The sequence below is a fragment of the Ooceraea biroi genome, chromosome 1 (genome assembly GCF_003672135.1).
Source record: "Ooceraea biroi isolate clonal line C1 chromosome 1, Obir_v5.4, whole genome shotgun sequence".
Classification (NCBI taxonomy): Eukaryota; Metazoa; Arthropoda; class Insecta; order Hymenoptera; family Formicidae; genus Ooceraea; species Ooceraea biroi.
In genome coordinates this window covers 968,213-989,454 of record NC_039506.1, presented here as the reverse complement: position 1 = coordinate 989,454, position 21,242 = coordinate 968,213, and the positions used below count along the sequence as shown (strand labels likewise).

The following is a 21,242-nucleotide window of genomic DNA, read 5'->3' as shown; positions in this document are numbered from 1 at the left end:
GCGGGAAGTTAGTCTGCAAAGGAAAGAAATTCTCAGGTTTCCTTAGCGACGTTCCATGTCTCTATGATCCTCATTTAGCATGATGCTTGTCCGCGGCAAGGAACGACGCGCTTTCTCAGTCCACTCTCGCGCTACACTGAGCGACGTCTTTAAAAGCGAGCGGCTTATTTTTGATTAACGTTCTCTTAGCGTTAGCGCGAGCAAGTTCAACGATTTACGTTGCTCGATAAACATGAGATACTTATTTTAAGTTACACGTCTTATAAATGTTTATAAATATCTTAATGGACACCCGCGTGCATACCGATGGCGGCGAGGAAGAAGACGGTAGTTTTTAAGGGCAACGGGAGTCGAGCGTAAAGTGCGCGCAATCGTATCACGAATCGAATTTTGCACATTCTTCGGTGTGCAACCGTAGCAGTTTCTCAACGAACACTGCCTATAATGCTATTGATAAACGAGCAAACGGAGAAGCAAAAGTAAAAAAAAGGAACAAATACGGTATAGGAACCGCGATCGAATCTCGTCGTATAATGATACATTTAGGATATTATTATCGTTTATCGTATAACATAGACATGTACGTACCGACGAAATACGTTCGGTGGAAATGTTTCTTCTCGGTGTCTGTTTAAAAAGTATTAACGGATCGCGCATACGTAATTATCAAGCGAATACCTACGAATTTCTTTCCTTCCGTAAAAAAAAGAAAAAAAACAAAAAAGGAAAAAGAGAAAAAAAGGAGAAAAACGCATGACGCGACGTTTCTCGCGTTAAAAAAAGGGCGCACAATTCAACTTTAACGATGAAATTCGACATATTGTGATTGTGTGGACACTCGAGACACAAAGGAAAGCGAAAGAGCAAGAGAGAGAGAAGAGAGAGAGAGAGGAGGCAAGAGAAAAAGAGAGGAGAGAATTGCTCGAGTTTGTCTTTCAAGACTCGTACGACTACCGTTACTAGCGCAGTTTAGCGGTAGCACGCGAGCGACGCATTTTACATCGATTCGCGGGCAGACGGTATATTTCCGCCCGTGAATCGTACTTTCGAGTCCCGTGTAAACGTAACTCCTCCTCGACAGCCCGATCATCTATTCTTTTATGTTCTGTTTTATTATTATTACTATTATTATTATTTCGTTTTTTGTAACTCGTCATGGACTAGGAGGCACAGACTGACAAACGAATCAAACCGTTAATGTGTTAACCGATTAACTTCGTGCCGGCGGCGAAACAACGCCGGTATTTTTACTTTTAAGCCTAGGTTAAAAGAAAAAGAAAAAAAACGGAATGGCGGCAGTATCATAAAGGCACGGACGTATCGTAGAAGCGGTAAATTGGCGATTCCCGCGCGCGATCATCGTCAACGCGATCATCCCTGGTGCTCCGTGACTGCCAGTGACGATGTGCCCGGTGTGAAGAACAAATAAGCAACTAAATGTAGAAAAAAAGACGTTTAATCCTTTGGTCCATTGCATGTGTAAAGTCGATCGTGAGATCGGCAACGTCTTTCAATTGGAAGATCACGGTATTGCTCGACGACGCAACCAATTTCTGCGGGATCTTCGCAGGCGCTAAAGAGAGAGAGAGAGAGAGAGGAGAAAGAGGGACGAGCAGTTTATTACAAGACGCGGAATATCGAACACGGGAATTCCTGAGGCCAGGAATAGACCGCGAGAGGAGAGGAACGAACTGCCCCTCGTACTTGTGGATTGCGATTTTCCGATTTAATTGTACACGAGGAATTCCACAGCGCAACTTTCCTCGAAGGTTCTCACACGACGGAACGGATTGGGTTTCGAATCGACAAAGCTTATTTTGAATACAAAAGACACTCTACGCGCATTGGCTATATTTTTAGAAGGCGTACTCTTGCCAGATTTTTACTGAAGCAGCCGAGGACGCATTTCGGGCGTGTTAATGGCCGGTCGGAGACCAAAAACGCGGAATTATAAACGGTCCAGATTTCGAAGTGCAATATCCGTCAGACGCGGGACGCGCCTCGTTTTCCTTCCTCTGTTTTTGATTCGTGAATCGCGAATACGTGAATACCCGGCGGCGCGACGACACGCCGTGTCGTCGCGCGAGAACAACGGGATAATTGAAGAAAGGAGAAACACGAAGTACCGATTGTTAATCCTTTGGTAGCGTGTAAGAGACGTACCGCGTATATATATGAGTATATAGCGTGTAACACACAGAAATAACGGATGCCGGCAACCTAGATATATAATATAAATATAAATATAAATATATATATGTATATATATATATCTATATATATATGTACATATATATATATGTATATATAATAAACATTAATAAATATATAGATAAGATATGTTTTATACGCTGCATGTCATCCCTAGAGGAGTAACGTGATCATTGTAAACGTGTCGTTCGAAGTCAGGTTAATAATTATAAGTGATAATGTATGATTACGCGCGCATGACGTAACCGCGATGATGCAGGACACACAATTACACACACCACATGCTATCCGCACTCATGCAAGGCTTTCCGACCTCTCGCGAATCTCGTTGCGAGCATTTGCGTTTTCCGTTTCCTCCGAGCACCTCCGGGGCAGGGATTGTTTCTCGCGTCGCGTTGGGACCCGATCGTGATTTTCTCTTCGCCGTGCGGAATGGGAGAGAAAACGGAGGGACTTTCACGTCGCGCAAATCTCTCGGCCGATGCCCAAAGATCGAGAGACTTGCGCGATGCGCGATGCCGGCCCGCAACGAGAAGGGCCGCGAAAGTTCTCCGACAGTTTCGCGATCGATATGCCAACGGATTGAGTCCAAGCGCTGCCCGATACACGAGCTAAACTCAAAATACAAAGTCAATCGCAGTGCCTGAAATGTTACAAAACTACTCTCTGTATCTGAAATTGTTATTGACCGACGTTGAGACCGCTCGCCGCGCGCGACAGATTGTAACGCTCGTAGAATGTTGTTTGGCTGAACCAAAGTTTAGCTCGGCGTATCTGGGCGTCGGCGGACAGCGGATTGTACACGCGTAATGATACTGACCGGAGGAGATCCGCAGAGACTCTAGTATCAATTGTCGTTAATCGCCCCGTCACTTGGAAGTCATTACTGTTATCGTTGATTTTACATTGCGTTATCCTGTGAACGAAGCGCAGTTTGATGACGCGAGACGTAAGAGCCTGTCGGGAACCCCTTTGATCTGGGCGTGCGGAATTTCAGAAATTTAAAATTTCTGCGAGTTAGGGAGAAAAGAGAAAGAGAGAGGGGAACAGATGAAAACGACAAAGTAAACCCATCACACTTTCGAAGATCGCCACTTACAGTTTAATCAATTGTAATAATCCGCAGTTGTCACCGTTGAATGTGTTGTAACGATAATTAAGGAGATAAGAGATCGAAGCATTGATGCCGTGTGATCGAGCAAGTGTTTGGCTGGTGTAAGGAAAGGCTGAGTAGGTCGAATAGGAAGGCTGTGAATACGAAGAGAGAGAAAGAAAGAGAGAGAGAGAGAGAGAGAAAGAAAAGAGAGAGAGAAAACGCGAGCGAGAGAGGAAAGAGTGAAAGGGCGAGAGGGTGCGTGTGAGAGAGATAGAGAGAGAGAAAGAGAGAGAGAGAAAAATACATATATAAAGATTCATATTAATTCGAAGTCAGCGAAAGTATCTGGCAACCACCGCTGCGTGTATCGACGGATTGTCACGGTCCGTCTCGTAATGCTCGCGACAAACCGTCGACGATTCGTCGAGTCGGAAACGGATCGGAATCGACCGTTACAATCAGCCGTTTTAAATATAACGGAAACTCCAGAAACGTTTCATGTGCAACATCCATGGTCTACAGTGTCGGCCTACACGTGCTCCCGACAACCTCGACAACCTCGGCTATCGAGAGGACGTCGAAAAGAAAAAAAAAAAGAAGAACAGATTCGCGTACGATTACTGTAGCTAATTATATTGACACTTCGCTGCTTCGAGAAGCTGCAGTCTACCATGTATATATTTTCATTAATGTATGTATAATAAAATATATTCGAGACAAATCATCGACTATCTTTATTTTATTCGCGTCGCACCCTCCATCCGTGCACCGCGAAGTTAGATGCTGCAAAGCAGAGTCAGAAAATTTCAGATACTTAAAAATATGAATGTTTAAATTGCAAGTATTTAAGATAAAGTCGCGTTTATTGTATAAATAATTGTATAAAATATTTTACAATATAATATATTAAAAAGAACATGGCGTTAAGGATGACTATTTGAAGCGGATAACTTATTACTCTATAGCGTTTATAGCTTCCTCTGTGTATCTATATATTTTTGTGGTAGGAGAGAATTTTGGAGGAGCGCAAGAACTTGGCGTTGATTACCCGTTTCATTGTAAATTTGAATTAGACGTTGATTTTATGCTCGAGGCTTCGACATTCACTCACGATTATCGCCGACTATCTGCAGCGGTAGCTGGTCAGTGTTGATTTATTGATACACTGGGTAATTGAATTGTGGGAACACGTCACATGACACTCGTGTTCCGGTCTCAACCGTGTGCACGTCGATCTGCCATTATCATGCGTATTACCAACGATTGGTAGCGCTCATTACAGTCGCTGTTAGCTCGTTGGCGATCCGAATGCGCTTCGACGATGTCGATCTCGTCGGAGTCGACAAGACCAGCCTTTCAGTCCAGCTTAATTCCTTGTCTTATACGTTCTCTGGTGTACTCGTTCGCGGCACTCGCGTCTGTCTGTGACAAATGATTTCGAGGGCACTTTGTTTCATCTGCATCCTCGAGATCGCCACTACCTTCCGAATAGGTAGGACGAAGATCGTTTAATTCTTCTCGCGAGAATTAATTCTGATTGATATTAAAAAGTTTAGAAATGTAGACGTTATTTCTGAAAATTTATGGCTTGTATAATTTATATTGTAATCATAGTAAGACGCAAAAAGTTATCGCGCCTTATTGCGGTGAAAGGATTATTATTTGTGAAATGATTGGATTTGTGGATTTCTTTGATCACATATTTGATGCGTTTGTCGAGGCGATTTTAAGAATGGTGGTTTTCTCGAAGAGATTTGGGGATTTGCCACTTTGGTGAGACTTGAAAAGCGGGTAATAGCGAACGACATTCTCAATAGGAACGCCAAGCAACCGCATTGTGGACCATTTCACTTACACGCCGAGGAGCGGTAATGACATGGGAAAATGAAAACGAGGATGCTCAATGGGAATTCCTCGTGATCGGCGGACGGGTCCCGTGGAACGAAGCGCTGGCAATCTGTCCCATTTACGGACACCTAAATCCTCTCTCGGTTCTCGAGCAGGCGGAAATGGGATACGACGACCCGCCGGATTCTCTGAAGCGCGAGACGGAAACGGATACCGAAAGTACATTGGCCGTGCTCGACAACGACACGATGGATTGGCTTGCGCGGATGGTGTCCGAATCAAACTACCGTTTGTTTCATTATTTTATCTTTCATCTCTCTGCCAAAGATAAAAGGGAGAAGATTTTTCTTTTCAGTTTGACTTTGTCGTTCCGATGCTGATCCTAACTCGCTCTAAAACGTATTATAAATTAAAGTCACGCGATTAGAGAATATAAATATTGATAAGCAAGCTTAAAACAATTTTCTTAATGATTGATTTTAATCTCACATTTATTCGTTGTTGAATTTTATCTGCGCTCGTTCAGGATACGACGGTCTCTGGGTAGGGGGTCAGAGGAAGGATTCCGCCAGCAACTGGACCTGGATCAATAGGGGAAAAAGGGGACACGTTGATATCGGAGTCTCTGTTGATTAGAGACCGTCCGGCCTGGTACAGCGCGAAGATACAGGAGGAGAAGAATTGTCTCGCATTTGACAGATCGGGTCATGGCACTCCCGCACTCGTCGCAGAAAATTGCCGACACAGAAAGCCGTTTGTCTGCATGAGAACTGGTGAGAAGCTACAAGTCCACGATTTGGCTGTGTAACGCACGAATACTGCGCATTGGTTTCGTTTCCATTAGAAAAGATCGTAAATCGTTACGACATTTGTTGCCGCGTTCATCGCTCTATCATCGCGGTACATGATTTCCATTTGTATTCCAATTTAACTTTTAATTTGCCGTTTTTATCACGCGGCGCGTAGTTAGCACGACTCGCATTATCAGTCCTTGCATTATACTGTTATTTCTTTCGTATCTACTTACACTATTTCGCATCTACCTACACTACTTCTCGAACGTATCGTTAAATATTGTAATAAAAGCGCGGTAGCGTGACCGTTGTACATCATCTATTTAACAATTTAATGAAGAGTCAAAAAATATCTGACTCTGAGTTGGAATTCGATTCTTAATCTAATCAAATATCTTATTATTATATTTTGGATAAATGTAATTAATAGATGACAATCGCGACAATAAGTAATAATAATAAAGTCAACAAAAAGACAATTGTTTAAAAAGAAAAATGTTCTAATCGACTTCCCAAAAAATGTGGCTCTAATTCGAGAGTCTAATCAAATTGTAATACTAATAATCAACAGCACAAAAGGTTGAAATTTTGGAACAAATTTTTTAAAGGGAAGAAGAAATCGAAAGGTAACATTACGGAGGGTAGCAGTGTCCTCGTCGACGGTCAACGATATACTTTATATAAAATCGTCGATGACGAGGACGAGAAGACACTTAGAGCGGAAGGGGTGCGGAAGTTAACGGGGGTGGGCGTTACATGGAAAGAGGCGAGATTGCAGTGTAAGAAACGGGGCAAGCATCTTGCTATGGTTTTTACCAACGAGGCAGCCACCGTTATAGCGAACGCCATGCTGAGGAGCAGACCGTGTAATGAGGCATCATTCGTAATTTTTATACTGAACCGTCAAATTTGTTTAATGAGACAACAGAAAAAAAGTGGAATATCAAAGAGTAGTTTCACAAGTTAGTCATTATTTACGGAAAATTAACTTGCGATTATCAATCGGCGTTCTTATAGAACTCTAGTAAAATTTCATGGTGAAATTGGAAATTATTTATGATTCATCAATAGTACGAAGAACTACTCCACTGTGGAATTTTATATTCTGAAGAAATTTAAATAAATTGTCTTTTACGGGCCTGCCAGCGATGGAGAGCGTGTGGTTGGATGGTCGCAGCGCCGACGGTACTGATTGGACATGGGTTTCCTCGGGATTTACGCTACCTTCAATGAAGTCGAACGTTACTTCGTATCCACCTTGTCAGAAGGTCACCCTATATCGCTGCCGGGAAATGATGATCTTTATCAAAGAGGAAGATGTTTGATTCTCGATAGGCATCTCTGCGCGGAGTACACAACCCCGGTTTTCCCTCGATCTGGATTGCGAGAGAAAAAGGCCTTTCGTTTGTCAAGATGGTACATTTGCTTTTCAAAAACGTTTAAATCGATATTTAATTTTTCATTTATCAACATCACTTTTACGTAGAATTGTTTTTTGAATTTTTGACTCTAATGTTATATAATTGTAATTATATTACGATTTTATAGCGAAGAACATTAATTTCTGATTTCCTTAATGGATGCCCTAGTAAATATTTAAATATGATGTCTTCTCACAAACGCAGCGATCCCAGAACGTAATATGATGGACAGCAATGAGAGAGACATATTACTCAATGATAAAAGATTAATATTATCCCTCTCTAAAATGACGTGGGGATGAAGGCGAAGCTTATTGCCAAGGGAGATCCGGTCATGTCGCGAGTATACTGGACGCTAAGACTTTATCCACTGTATTGGAGAAAATGACGGAATTAGGTATACATAAATTTATTACTAAATAAAATTTATTTATTAGAAATATATAAGACAAAAGTAGTTTATATCAATGTTTCTTTCCAAGTTTCTCAAATGAAAAGAAAACGCGATCAAATAGTTTTTTTTCGAGTAAAAACTACTTTTAAGAAAAGTTAAGTTAATTTGTAAATTTGATTTTACATAAATAATTGTACATTTATTTATACATTTCAAACAAATCAGCGTTAGAACATATTTGGATTGGTGGCCGAACAATCATGACCAAGGACGGTTGGAAATGGGTAGACGAGAATGGTGAGGTTCTTTCGAAGAATGGCATCGGCAGTGGTAGTTCCTGGTGCCTTGACAAAGACAACGGTTCTTGGCCACTCCCTGATCGCGAGAGTTGTTTAAACTTGGATCGCGAAGGTTACAATCACCCTTGTTCTACGGATTACCTTGCAATGCAACCAGTCAATATGTTCTGTGCAATTTATCCACTAAGAAGAACAGCAGTCAGCTGCGGTCAGCATTCACAGAACGACCGAAATCAAGACTAACGAAAGCATCAGTCAAACTCAGGATCAAAATTTGCGCAAAAATGTCACACTTGGTGAGTTCGATCATATATACCATGAACATATTATATATATTCTGTGAATATGAGAAATTTGGTATCTACAAATTTTTTTTATTTTCCTCTTAGATATCCAGCAACAAGCTACAAATTTAGCAGAGAGAATACGTAAACTAGCGAAAGACGAGCAGTCCGGTTTACTTTTTGTAATGGATGATAGTTTAAGCGTATTGAACGCTTGGTTTGCTGAAGAAATGAAACTAGCAGCTACCATCATCCGTCGATATTTCCCGTAAGAACCGCTTGAGTTCTTTAAAGCAAAATTGATTTCTACAATTTAATAAATTTGTAATTTTCTGGGAGCTCTTGATATCATAAGATACATATTCTATCAACAGATTGTCGCGCAATCATCCGATGGGCATGATTACCTTCTCGCAAAAATCGAAGGTAGTTCTCGCTCTGAACCAGACGGATACTTGCAATGTTCTGGGCACGTTATCTCAGGAGATGCTTGCGAATCGTGCGACTCGAGTTAAGGAGGATCTTGATGGGGTTGCTGGGAAAACTACAAACTTAATCAATGCTGCTCTCATGTCGGTAGATACTGTTCGTGCCTCGAATATGCAACGAGTTATTGTAGGTAAGACGTTATTGATGTATCATTGAATTATAATATAATACGAAAAAGCTGATTTTAAAATAACAGAAAATTTATTGCGTTCATGATAGAAATTTTAGATTTCTTTTTAATTAAAAATAAAATTTGTTAAAAAATAATGATTTAAATAAAGTTTGTGTATAATGATTATTTTTTATTATAAGATTTGGAATGGATTCTTTAATATGTTATTCACATATGCACATTGCTAATAGTTTATTATATTAATAGTCTTCGTGACGGATGGGGAACACGTGACCGAGGACAAAGATAAAAAGAATTTACGGACCGCTGTGGAGAGCTTGCAGAATCTAAGGAATGGTGGCCACGAAGCGTTTGCTATTGTTATCAGCCAAGGCCAAAAACATGCGGACTACAACGTTATTGAAGAGCTGTTTTCCACGTCGCTAAAAGGAGAACAGAATTTGTATTTTGTCGAGAATTATGAAGGATTAGCAGAAATGAATTCTGCACTGAATTCAACGGAATTGAAGGAAGATTATGCTGCCCAATGTAAGTTTTGCTCATAAATTATCACGATAGAGAAATTAAAAATATATAAGTAACTCTGTGTAATTAATAACATTTATGTTATTCCGTAGGTGGAGTAATAAAATGGAATGTGCCAAAAGATGACGAGCTACTGGCGCATTTATTACAATCGAAAAAATAAGTGCAATAGAAATATATAATATTTAAAGTTTCAGTTAAACATTAAACGCAAAATAATTTTGTGTCATGCCACTTTAAAATAAAAACTTTTTTATTTTACGCTATTTATAATTATAATATTTGAAAATAAATTTTTTTCTCAATATTTAATATTATACTACTCATCAATTTAGCAAGTGGAGGCTCGTAGCGGAGGTTTTAGGAACTAAAAAGCAAATCTATAAACGCGGGCTACGGAAACACATAAGAATGGCGACTTGACGAGTTAAATAGGTTGTGGTTGCCATTCTGCATACGTTCTTCATGCTCTCATATAATCTTTTTTTCCAAAACTTTCCATTAAAATCCTTCACTTTCTCTGTCGGTATTCACAGTCCATTCTTATAATGAGATAGCTTAGGCACACTTCTTAAATACTAATGTAGCTATTTAAGTGGCTAACAAATATCTTAAGATGATATTTAAGGTGAGCTTAATATAAGAACGGACTTTTATTCTTATATAAAGATTATCTTAATTCTCGTTTGTAGACCTCGCTTTAGATCAGAAATTCAAGTAGTAAAATGACTCAATATCGGTCAGTCTCGGCTTCTCTTCAAGCAGTGAACAGTGGCGTTACATTGAGTGCACTCTCTCGATTTTCATTACCCACGGCGTTTCTCGTTGGCAGTATCAGAAAGTGGGTGTTGCATTCGTCACCCATCCGTCGGCTTGCCGTTGCCTGTGTCGAGGGTATCGCACGACGGTCGTGGAGGGCGGATACGCGGAATCGCGTAGAGAATTTTCAACGAAGAGTATCATCAAGAAGACATGCGTAAGTGCAACTTGATCCCACTTTCAATGGCGGTTTTCGTCGAGCACAATTACTTGAGCGCGAAGGGTTACGCAGGGCCGCATCCGATCGATAACACTAACCGTCTCGCAAGGTACACCAGACGAAGACGGACGGTGCCAAATGTCATTCAAGAAACGGAGCGTTATCTGCGAGCGTTTTGTGCCTTGCGCGATACGGGAATATGAGTCGACGGGTTTGTGATATCACAACTTTGCACACACATGGCACATATTCTTTCTACTTTTAATTAAGAGCCATTCGCCGAGCAACCTGTAAGAACTACTTTTACCGTTTCTACATGTATCCTTGTCACTGAAGGGATAGTAAATTATTGCGGTTTTACTGTATGCCGCTATGTGTAGTTGCGTCGAGTATAATATGTTGGAGCAGATTTCACATATCTTGGAATATTTTTGTCACAAATTCGGAAATATGTTGATCTTGAACATTATGGGTTTGTTGAGCAATTATTCCAAGAAAGAGATATTATATTATATTTTTATTTGTTGTAACAGAAATTTGTAAATTAATATTAATTATTAAATATTGAATACGTGATTATTTTAACTTTTCTACAGGCTGATTCTAGCTCGAAAAGCTAATACTACCCTCTGTCAAGATGATAGGGGGTCTGTTTGTCTACAACCATAAGGGGGAGGTACTCATCTCCCGAGTATATCGGGATGACATTGGCCGGAACGCAGTGGACGCATTCCGTGTCAATGTTATCCACGCGCGGCAGCAGGTACGCTCGCCCGTGACCAACATCGCCAGAACGTCATTTTTCCACATAAAACGCGCCAACATCTGGTTAGCCGCCGTCACTAAACAAAATGTCAACGCCGCCATGGTGTTTGAGCTGCTGTTGAAGATCATAGACGTTATGCAGTCGTACTTTGGCAAGATTTCCGAAGAGAACATTAAGAACAACTTCGTGCTTATCTATGAGCTACTTGACGGTCAGTATAAACTTTAATAAACCTTTTCATCATCGTACACAACTTATTTAATAATTTAATTGTCTTCTCGCAGAGATCCTCGACTTTGGATATCCACAGAACTGCGATACGGGAGTACTGAAGACCTTCATCACTCAGCAGGGCGTGAAATCCGCCACCAAGGAGGAACAGGCTCAGATAACATCGCAAGTTACCGGTCAGATCGGATGGAGACGAGAGGGCATTAAGTACAGGCGCAACGAGCTCTTCTTGGACGTCCTTGAATATGTGAATCTCTTAATGAGCCCCCAGGGCCAAGTTCTTAGCGCGCATGTTGCTGGAAAGGTGAACTATCCGCAAAACGCTTAATTGTCGAAATCTTTCTCGATCTCTGATGGAAAAATCTTTCTTCCTCCAGGTGGTAATGAAATCTTACTTGTCCGGCATGCCGGAGTGCAAGTTTGGGATCAACGACAAGATCGTCATGGAAGCGAAGGGCATGAAAGGAGGCGGCGGACTAGGGGGCGGTGGTGATGATCCTACGGGTGCGAGATCCGGCAAGCCGGTTGTCGTGATCGATGACTGTCAATTTCATCAGTGCGTTAAGCTTAGCAAATTCGAGACCGAACATTCCATTAGTTTTATACCGCCTGATGGTGAATTCGAATTGATGAGGTGAGATGGTGAAGAATTCAGCGTCTTGTAGCACGAAGATAATACCATTAAGATAAACCACCAAGATTATCTGAATTTCAGATACCGCACAACGAAGGATATATCATTGCCGTTTCGCGTGATACCGCTGGTGCGCGAGGTGGGCCGGACGAAGATGGAGGTGAAGGCTGTTCTAAAATCGAACTTCAAGCCTTCGTTGCTGGGACAGAAGATAGAGGTACGCGTGCCGACGCCGCTCAACACCGCCGGCGTGCAGCTGATATGCCTGAAGGGCAAGGCGAAGTACAAAGCGTCGGAGAATGCAATCGTATGGAAGATCAAGCGTATGGCCGGCATGAAGGAGACGCAGCTGTCTGCCGAGATCGATCTACTGGAGACGGACACGAAGAAGAAGTGGACGAGACCGCCGATATCGATGAACTTCGAGGTGCCGTTCGCGCCGTCTGGCTTCAAAGTGCGCTACTTGAAAGTATTCGAGTCCAAACTGAATTACTCTGACCACGACGTGATCAAATGGGTGCGCTATATAGGGCGCAGCGGCTTGTACGAGACGCGATGTTAATTCGCGCTGATAATTCGCGGCGAGGCCGAGGCGACACACGAATAATTGTAAAGAAGTAATCTCAATGCGAGGAGTCAACGCGACTATGATATTGAATCTTTCTCGGCATTGTTTCATTGTAGCGCATATTCGAAGCGGCGATTTTCCAGATGGCTTGGATGATTAAACTTCGAATCGAGCGAGACCCACAGCACGTAGCGAACTCGTATACGACATATTCAAGAGGAATTCCGTTATCCAGCACAAGATTTGCAACAGTGGCAAGTCTTTCCTGTACATTACGGTAGTAAGAAGTTCTGTCGAGTCGAATCAAGAGCGGAGTCTTCGTTTGCTCTCGAAGCTGGCGACGCCGACATTGTTACGTGTTTGGAGAAAGTTTTCGGATAAAGATAGATCCTAATTTCCGCGGATAAGTGTTTAGCGAGTGACACGATAATCGGGGTACCAGGGAGATTCTTTTTTTTCGTGCCAATATTTTATGTCGTCCATTTTCTCGCGTTGATACCTTACCGTAATCAGTCGCGGTGTCTCATTACGCTGGGTTATATTGGATTGCATGAGATTTTATCAAGTTTTTTATCATGAGATATAAAATATATGTGGCTGAATATAATGTTAATTAGATGTAATTATGGATTATTTACAAATTTTCTTGAATCATTCTAAAATAATAGATTTTTATTCGTTTTTTTATTCTACTATTTTTATGTTGAGGCACAAAATCAGGAAAAATTGTAAATGTTATACAATACGGAGCGAATTATTGAAGAAATCTCATTTGCTTTTTCCTTGAAATCAATGCTACATGATAAATATATGATATTACAGTTATTTATGTTTACGAGATGAACATATTTAGGGTTATCTTGCTACACATGTAAACGAATGTTTTCTCTTTAAATGTATTATGATATTAAATTTTTGTATTATTGTACAATGTGTTGATACATACGCGAATTTAATTACTCATTTCTTATGTAATTAATGAGAGTATAAGGCTCTATACGACCTCTTTGGTACCACAATGAGCGACACTGAACAAAACCCATAACTGTACGGCGGATCACTTGTGCATAAGCTTGCGATGCGCTCAATGAAATGTAGGACGCTGATAATATCTGTTATCTATGCATGAGAATAAGAAAGAGTAGAAAGAAAAACGTTGATCGCAATTGTACGAGCGCAACTGATTCTGTCTCTCTATGTTACGAAACGTTCACATGCGTAATGAAATATATATATATATGTGTAAAATAAATCACTGCCCGTGTGTAAATTTAATTACTCTACTCTCCTTTGAGTTATTGCCCTGAATGTTGTGCGCGACAAAATTGAAACTCGAAACGTTCGCGAAAATAATCAAATAAAATATTGTGATTTAATTTAAACAACGTAAAATCATGTTTCACATGCATTGATGTTTCATGTGAATAGTAATTTGCAATTTATTTGCATTATACGGACCGTTACGTTCGATTCGACGTAACTGTTATTTATCAGCATAAATACAGCAAAAATACGTAATGTAATTTGCGTATAATTAGAAGTTAAATATATATGGGAAATACTCACGTTCATCGGCACGGTTGTCACGATACATCAGATCCGAGAAACTTTAGTCGAAGAAGATACGAGATTATTTAATCAAAAATATCAAAGATACGAGATTATCTAAAATTTGAAAAAGTCTAACAAACACTGCACTGAAAAACACTGAAACGAAGTGGGAAGCAGAAGCCCGTTACTGCTCGTATCGAAGTCGAACGATATATCGATGCGCGCGCCATCTCTCGATGTACGGAAACCTTTTAAATTTCGACGGAGGAATCCGAAAGCGCAAGAGACCGAATAGTCCGCTTCCACGACGAATAATGTTAAAATTTAACAGCTAATAAATCACTGAACAATCAAGTGAAGGTAATACTGTTTTATCAAAATGAAAATTTTCGACATTTTCCCCACTTTCTGCATCTGTCGCCTAAATTAATTCAATCTGTAAATTGCACCATAAATTAAATGCGTAGTGCATTATTAACGCTAGTACACCTCTTGCAATTTTCGAAATAATGTATCGTAATGTTTATTACATAAATAAACGTCCACATGACTGTTTTAGTATCGGTCATGACGGTCATCGAGGTTATCATCGAGAAATGTCCCGACGACGCGCGTGTCGCCTTTTCGACGTTCGCTCTTACTCTCTCGAAGCGGAACGCAAGCGGATGTCGCGTCCAAGACGGGAAACTCGCGCGGGAGTGCTTTGAATTCGCGCCCGCGAGTTTTCCCACGACGGCGCGACGACTTTTGCCCGAACGCGGCGCATGCGGTCCACGCTCGCCTCGCCGCCGCTCCGTTCCGCTCCGTTCCGTGCACGTACAACGTATACGTATCGTACGTGTACCTGTCATGGATTCCGAGGATCGACCGCGGCCACCGCGGGCACGCGTGATCGCGCGATTTCCTGCGTGAGAGAGTCACGCGTCGCACGCACGCGCGCACGACGAGCGGTGCCTGACGTACACGAGGAGGAAACGCAGAGCGGACGCCGTAGACGAGGTCGCCGTGGACCAGGCGTTATCGTCGTCGTCGTCGCTGTCGTCGTCGTCGTCGTCGCCGTCGTGGTGGTGGATCATGAGCGTCGCGATGACGTCGCGCGGAGGAAGGTGCTGTCGCCGCCGCCGCAGCCGCTGGTAAACGCGTCGCGACGCGCGGAGACGCGCTCTGCCGTCCCTGGGAGAGGCGTCGAGATGATCATCCACGACGACGTCGGGCCCTCTGTTCTCACTCGGAGCACGGATTCCGTGAGTATCCCATATTTTCATTTGCGTTTCCTCGTGAGACTGACGACTGGCGTCGCGACGCCGCGCCGCGTGCAACCTCGTCGTCGTCGTCGATCGCGCGGTTTTCCGCGCGTTTTGAACGATCCGGAGCGTTCCGCCGCGACAAATACAAGCTGCAGAGGCAAAAGGAAACGAGCGATGCAGAGGGTGTCATCGTCAACGTCGACGTCGTCCCCGTCGCTGCGTTCGAGAGTTTCTCCGCGTGGCGGTCTTCGCGAGCGCGAGCGATTTTATGGGTGCCGCTATTTTTAGCGTCGTATCGTAAACCCGGTGGCTCGCGGCCATCCGTAAGGGAGGAATCTCGCGCTTTGTTCGCGCTCACTCGCACGTGCATCCGGATCGTTCGCGGCCTGGTTCGAGTAACGTTAGCTGATGAATAGTATGCTCCTCGTCGCTGATGAGGCGGTGAGCTTTTGGCGGGAGCGTCGACGAATCGGCGGGGTTTGTTTCTCGGTGCGATAAATTCATGTGATCTTTATCGATCCGGGAAAACAGTCGGGTTTTATTAATCAGAAGCTTACTGTGACATTCATTACGTACTTCCAGTTTTTATTGTGGTTGGTATGCATTTACATTTTGACTAAAAGGTTGACTTTTAAATTGAAAATACTGAAGCTATACACGTATGAAATTGGAAACTAAAAATGTTCAGTGATCGCATAAGCGGTTTATATATTTTTAACAAGATCATTAAACAGGTTTCTATTTAAAGACTAGTTTACGAGAACTGAATTTAATTGCGCTTTTTGCCGTTGTATTAGTGCGTAAGGTTCGATAGCAGTTACATATATGAATTTTACGAGTTTGCGATGAGGTTTTATCTTTCAAGGGCGAGTACGCTGACCTTTCTGGAAAATAATTCCTGGGGAAACTCGAGTCACGTCAGAGCTTTAGGAGCTTCGCATGTAAGCGCGATAGCTTATCGCCGGTGTAATTTCGGTAAATTCAATTTTCGAGGCTGCAGATATAGAAAAATAAGCCTTATGTAAATCAACGCGCTTTTATCGCTTCACGCGCGCGGATGGAAATATGGGGATTGATAAAATTTAAATTGCAGACTTTCGACCGGTCAGGCATTCGACAGAATAATATTTTTTTCAAAAACGTTTGAAAGTTTGATTAAAATTATATATCGCATAAAAGAATTTATCTTCCTCCTACAAAAGCAGCTGGAAATCCTATAAATTTCAATTGTCTTGGAAAATCTTAAATAAATATAAAACTAAATTCACTTTTTGTATCACTTTCACTCTGTCTTTTCTCCCTTTGTTAATTTCCCGCGTCAAAGTTTGGCAATTCAAATAAGATTAATTTGTTTAAGCTGGGAAATCTGTTCTTGCCCTTCATAACGCAAATGTCATAGACGCTAACACAGGCACGACGTAATCTTCTCTAACGGCAGCCACGTTGTAGATACATCCCTTAAGGGTAGTGAAAGACCCTCGTAGATGATAATATTTTCAGAACACAAGGTTAATCCCGGGTCTTATAGCCTTGACTTATTGAAGCGAGCACTCCTTTCCCGGGTTTTCATACTGCGCAAATCTCCCGGATCGATCTGAAAAGCGGACGGAAATGAAAAGTTTATCTAACGATTATTTCTTACTCGACCAAGTCTGTACGTAAACGCGATTGAGTGTGCGCATTTTGTCGCTTTTTAGTGATGGAGAAAAATTCGTAGGCATTGACAATATTGATGCAATTTCAACGTAACATCAACGTACATCACGCTCATCAAACTAGGTTCGTTATCTCGACGAGCTCATCGTAATCAGCTGTTATCAAGAGTGACACGTCGTGCGTTACCTGCACCTGGGATTCTGATGGCTTTCTCGATAGTAACCACCTGAATAATTGGAACCGTACTCGGAAACATCACTTTAGAGTGTATCTGTTTTACTAACTGTTTGGAAACTGACGTTCCACCTTCGATTGATGAGTGAGTTCGAAAATAATGCTCGATTACAACCGATTTTTCGATGCGGATATTTTGCAACGAGGGTATTTTCATAACAACATCACGAATTTCCAAAATAAACGAAATGATTTGACGATTGTTTGTTCCGTATAATACAGATATTATAAGATAATTGAAAGATCGCGATAGTATCGCGATAGTAGATTTGTTTGCAACTATTGTAAAAGAAACAGTTAGTAGGTAATATCAGCCTGCGAAATTGTTATTATCTCGAGAAGTATTCAGAAGAAACATAGAAAATTTCTCAATAGTTAATAGAAAGAAATTTATTCTAGAATGATGTTCAATCAAGTGAGATTTAATCAAAAGTTCCCCAGCTTCTTTTTCCTTGATTTGGTTTTTTGAAACTCACTACTCGCACGCGTTCTTTAATGCCATTTTCGATAAATGTCAAATTGCGACGATTCTTCAAGCGACGGTTTCGCTTTTGGAAGATGGAACGTATAGCCGTCTAGGAGATCGATCGATCTAAGCTCGTGACCACCCACTTGCTATTTTCTGGTTAATGATATTATAGTACGGAACTAATGTGCGTGATGCGCACTATAATCTAAATAATCCTACGCTTGTCCTGTGGAAGCGCGAACGCGTTTAGTATTTCTTTTTATTCACACCCTTGTCGTTATTGGCGGCACGTCAGATTTTATTCACCGGTGGGTGTTTTCTCCCATACAAGTCATTTTGCTGACACATTAGATTTTATTCTGCATGACGAGCTGCATGTTGCAGCGAGCGCTCGAGAAAATCCAACATTATTTCTGTAATGCTTTTGTAGTCGGGATGACTTTGTTTGTATCACGTTACATGTGCGATGTCTCTTGATGGGTTCTAAGAGTTTCATCACGCGTGGAATTCTTTCTCACGTTTTTAATCATCGGTTTTTTCAAAAAGAATTTTAACGTCAATTATCCTCAGTATTAGTTTGACTTGCAAAACGTGGTGTGCTGATCATGGATCCTGGGATTATACGTGACGCAACGGCACATGCACAAAGGCAAAGGATTACACGTGACAGATGTAATCCATGTATTAGCAGGTACATTAATTTATACTCATACAAGAGAGAGAGAGAGAGAGAAAGAGCTATCCAGAGCCTGAAAGAAAATATCTTGGGTTCATAGCGATACTTTTTCTTTTTATTATGTAACGGCAATGCGGATCACCCAGGTAGAACGTATGTTCCACGTTTAATGACTATAAAAAGGCCGCGTAAATATCACTCAACGGTTGCACGAAAAAACATGTTCACTCGCAGTTTTTTTCACCGCTGTAACTGCGCTACGTAAGTCTATGTGCAAGAGGTAAATTCAAGAATATTATGCAAAATTTAAATCCGCGCTTTTCTCGACCCAGCCCGAGCCACGCAGTTGATACTCTCGCGCTTGTTTAGATGGTTAAATGGCTCAAATTTTTCGACGAGCTCCCCCGAGCGTATTTTTATGGCACCGTGCACGTTTCTCGAGCTACACGGCACAGTAAATCCACGAATCTCCGGCGTCCTCGTGGTCGTTATGCAAATGACCGCGCGATCCGAGATTGGCGGTAATTCAGCTCAGCTCGGCTCGCGAGAGACTTTCGGTTCGGCTCGATTAAACTCGCGGTCTAATCCCACGACAATCGAGGACGGGTGCATAAGTCCCGACGTAAAAGTTGTGTGTGCTCAACGTGTTGTAGGATAGTAGCAGCTAGGCATCCTCCGCATGTGAATGCACCGACGACGCGACGGTTCTATTATTACTGCCGCACGTGCCGTTGTACCGGTAGATATCCGCTACGCGCGCGCTCGATACGACTCCATACATGAATGGCCGCGTTATTTACTCGCCTTTAACATTCACCCTGTATGTTTAATATCTATTGAAAGCATGCCAAGCAAATGACATTAATTCTTACTAAAATACCTGACACACCGTGAGTTCGTCACAGATAGTGCGTGACGAGACGCGTGGCGTCCCTGTGACTGGAATTATGGCGTCGAGGTATTATATCGAATCAATTCGTAGCTTCGGCAAAGTAGGGAATCCCTAAAAAACCTTTTTAAAAAAAGTGTATAAATCAATTTAGCTTACGTAGTAATATATATATTTTTTACCACCGATTTTTGTTATTCTGTTGACAATTGTTTATTCCAGCCAGGTAGATGTGTTTGATGATTTCGCTTTATGTGACATAAGATATAACATGCAAGAAATGTAAAGATTCTTTTTTATTACTTTATACAATAAGTATTGTCATGAGAATTCTTTTGTAGACCACCGGAATTGTTACATGCGGGAATTGGCACTGCTGCAGGTGCAGTTCCTATTTGCCGAGCAGATACATGACAGTAGCCGCCAAGAAATACAATTAATGACAATGCATGCCAACTTGAGTGGTTCCACGGAGTCTAGAAGGATGGAACAGTTTTCCATGTGCGCTGTTTCACATAATAACTCGTGCGGAGTCACTCAAATGAGAATAAATCTGCTGATACTTTTCAGATAATTCTTCGACGTCTACAAGCTCGTGTAATTTCTACTTCACGATGAGCAAAATGATCGAAAATCGATAAGATGCGAATTGTAGCGTATAATATCATATAGTTTTAGACTTACGTTTGTTGTTTGAACACCGCAAACACGAACTGAATCATGAACTAACAGCATCATGCATTTTCTTCGACGGAAGCTTCGACGGATTTGAAAAGGAATTCTACTCTATAAAAATAAATCTTGCTATATATCGTTTTTCTAGCGGTTATCAGTTTTCAAGCTTCAATCATATGGCGCATCTCTCGCAGGATATCAGGACATGAGCACAAATGGTATTGAAGAAAACCCATCCAATTTTAAGACCCGATCCCTTCGAAATCTTTTGCCACGAGCTTGGAGATCTCGAAAACAAATCCCTTTGCTCGAGTGGAGCGAAGAAACGAAAAAATCATACTAGACTTTAAAGGTTGACCAAACCTTCAAATTGCAACAGATTTAGGTCAAAATAAGACGCCATAATGCCAGCGCAATAACAGATATACTCGTTAGCATATTTAAAACTATTTCAAACCTCCATACAGTCTTTACAGTTATCATATTGTTCAAAAATAAATAAAGATTTTGATGACAGACATGTCAATTTAAGTATATTCGTATAAATGCAGAAACACTAAAGTAATTAACTAATTACACTATATTAGATGGTAACTGCTAATTTAATTAAGAAAAATAATTTTCCCCTTTTTAAACGATGGCTCGTTAACACGTATCGAGAATAGTTCCACAGTAAAGTCCATCCAGCAATAATGAGTCCTTGAATTAAATCTGTTTAGCAGAGTTGATCGATCTCCCGCTACAGGTACAAACACTCTGGTCATCGTTGAAAAAGAGAAGAGGAAAAACGGGACACATTAGAGAGTATTGAATGTGCAACGGACCATTATTTAAAAGCCGACGGCTTCTAGACCCGACGCGACTTACTTTTGAACGCGCACACGCCCGCTACTTTGTCGCCGAGGCGTAGACGCGTGAGCCGGGTATTGGAAGAGAGGCAGAGCCTCGTAGGTCCGCTCGTCGACGGTGTCGGCAGAAATAATCCCATCGATTCGCTTTCCGGAAGAAGCCACGCCGGTACGTTCGCGCGGTTACGAACCGAAAGCGGGCGTGTAAATCCGACCCCCGGGAGTGAACCGTGGCGGTAGAGACGACGGGCGGTAGGATCATCCCCTAAAACGACAGCTTTAATATCAGCCTGGGTGTTTTTGTGCGCACAGAAGGAGCAGGTGG

At 41.7% G+C, this 21,242-nt stretch overlaps 2 protein-coding genes and 1 pseudogene across 3 annotated transcripts; all 3 read left to right on the top strand.

The window, feature by feature from the left end:
- The first annotated feature begins 4,650 nt into the window (after positions 1-4,650).
- On the top strand, positions 4,651-9,676 carry LOC113563223 (annotated as a pseudogene).
- Positions 9,677-10,295: 619 nt separating this feature from the next.
- LOC105285465 (AP-2 complex subunit mu) lies at positions 10,296-13,947 on the top strand. The gene is made up of 5 exons (XM_011349692.3): positions 10,296-10,470; positions 11,070-11,450; positions 11,524-11,774; positions 11,848-12,104; positions 12,186-13,947. The coding sequence occupies exons 2-5, from the start codon at positions 11,111-11,113 to the stop codon at positions 12,664-12,666; spliced, it is 1,329 nt and encodes a 442-aa protein (XP_011347994.1). The 5' UTR covers positions 10,296-10,470; positions 11,070-11,110; the 3' UTR covers positions 12,667-13,947.
- Positions 13,948-14,961: 1,014 nt separating this feature from the next.
- Positions 14,962-20,924, top strand: LOC113562456. Of its 2 annotated transcripts, none has more exons than XM_026972027.1 (2): positions 14,962-15,467; positions 20,789-20,924. In XM_026972027.1, the coding sequence occupies exons 1-2, from the start codon at positions 14,988-14,990 to the stop codon at positions 20,795-20,797; spliced, it is 489 nt and encodes a 162-aa protein (XP_026827828.1). In that variant the 5' UTR covers positions 14,962-14,987; the 3' UTR covers positions 20,798-20,924. The 2 variants fall into 2 exon arrangements, with proteins under 2 accessions (XP_026827828.1, XP_026827835.1); XM_026972034.1 differs by having other exon boundaries at positions 14,963-15,467; positions 20,792-20,836.
- Positions 20,925-21,242: the final 318 nt, after the last annotated feature.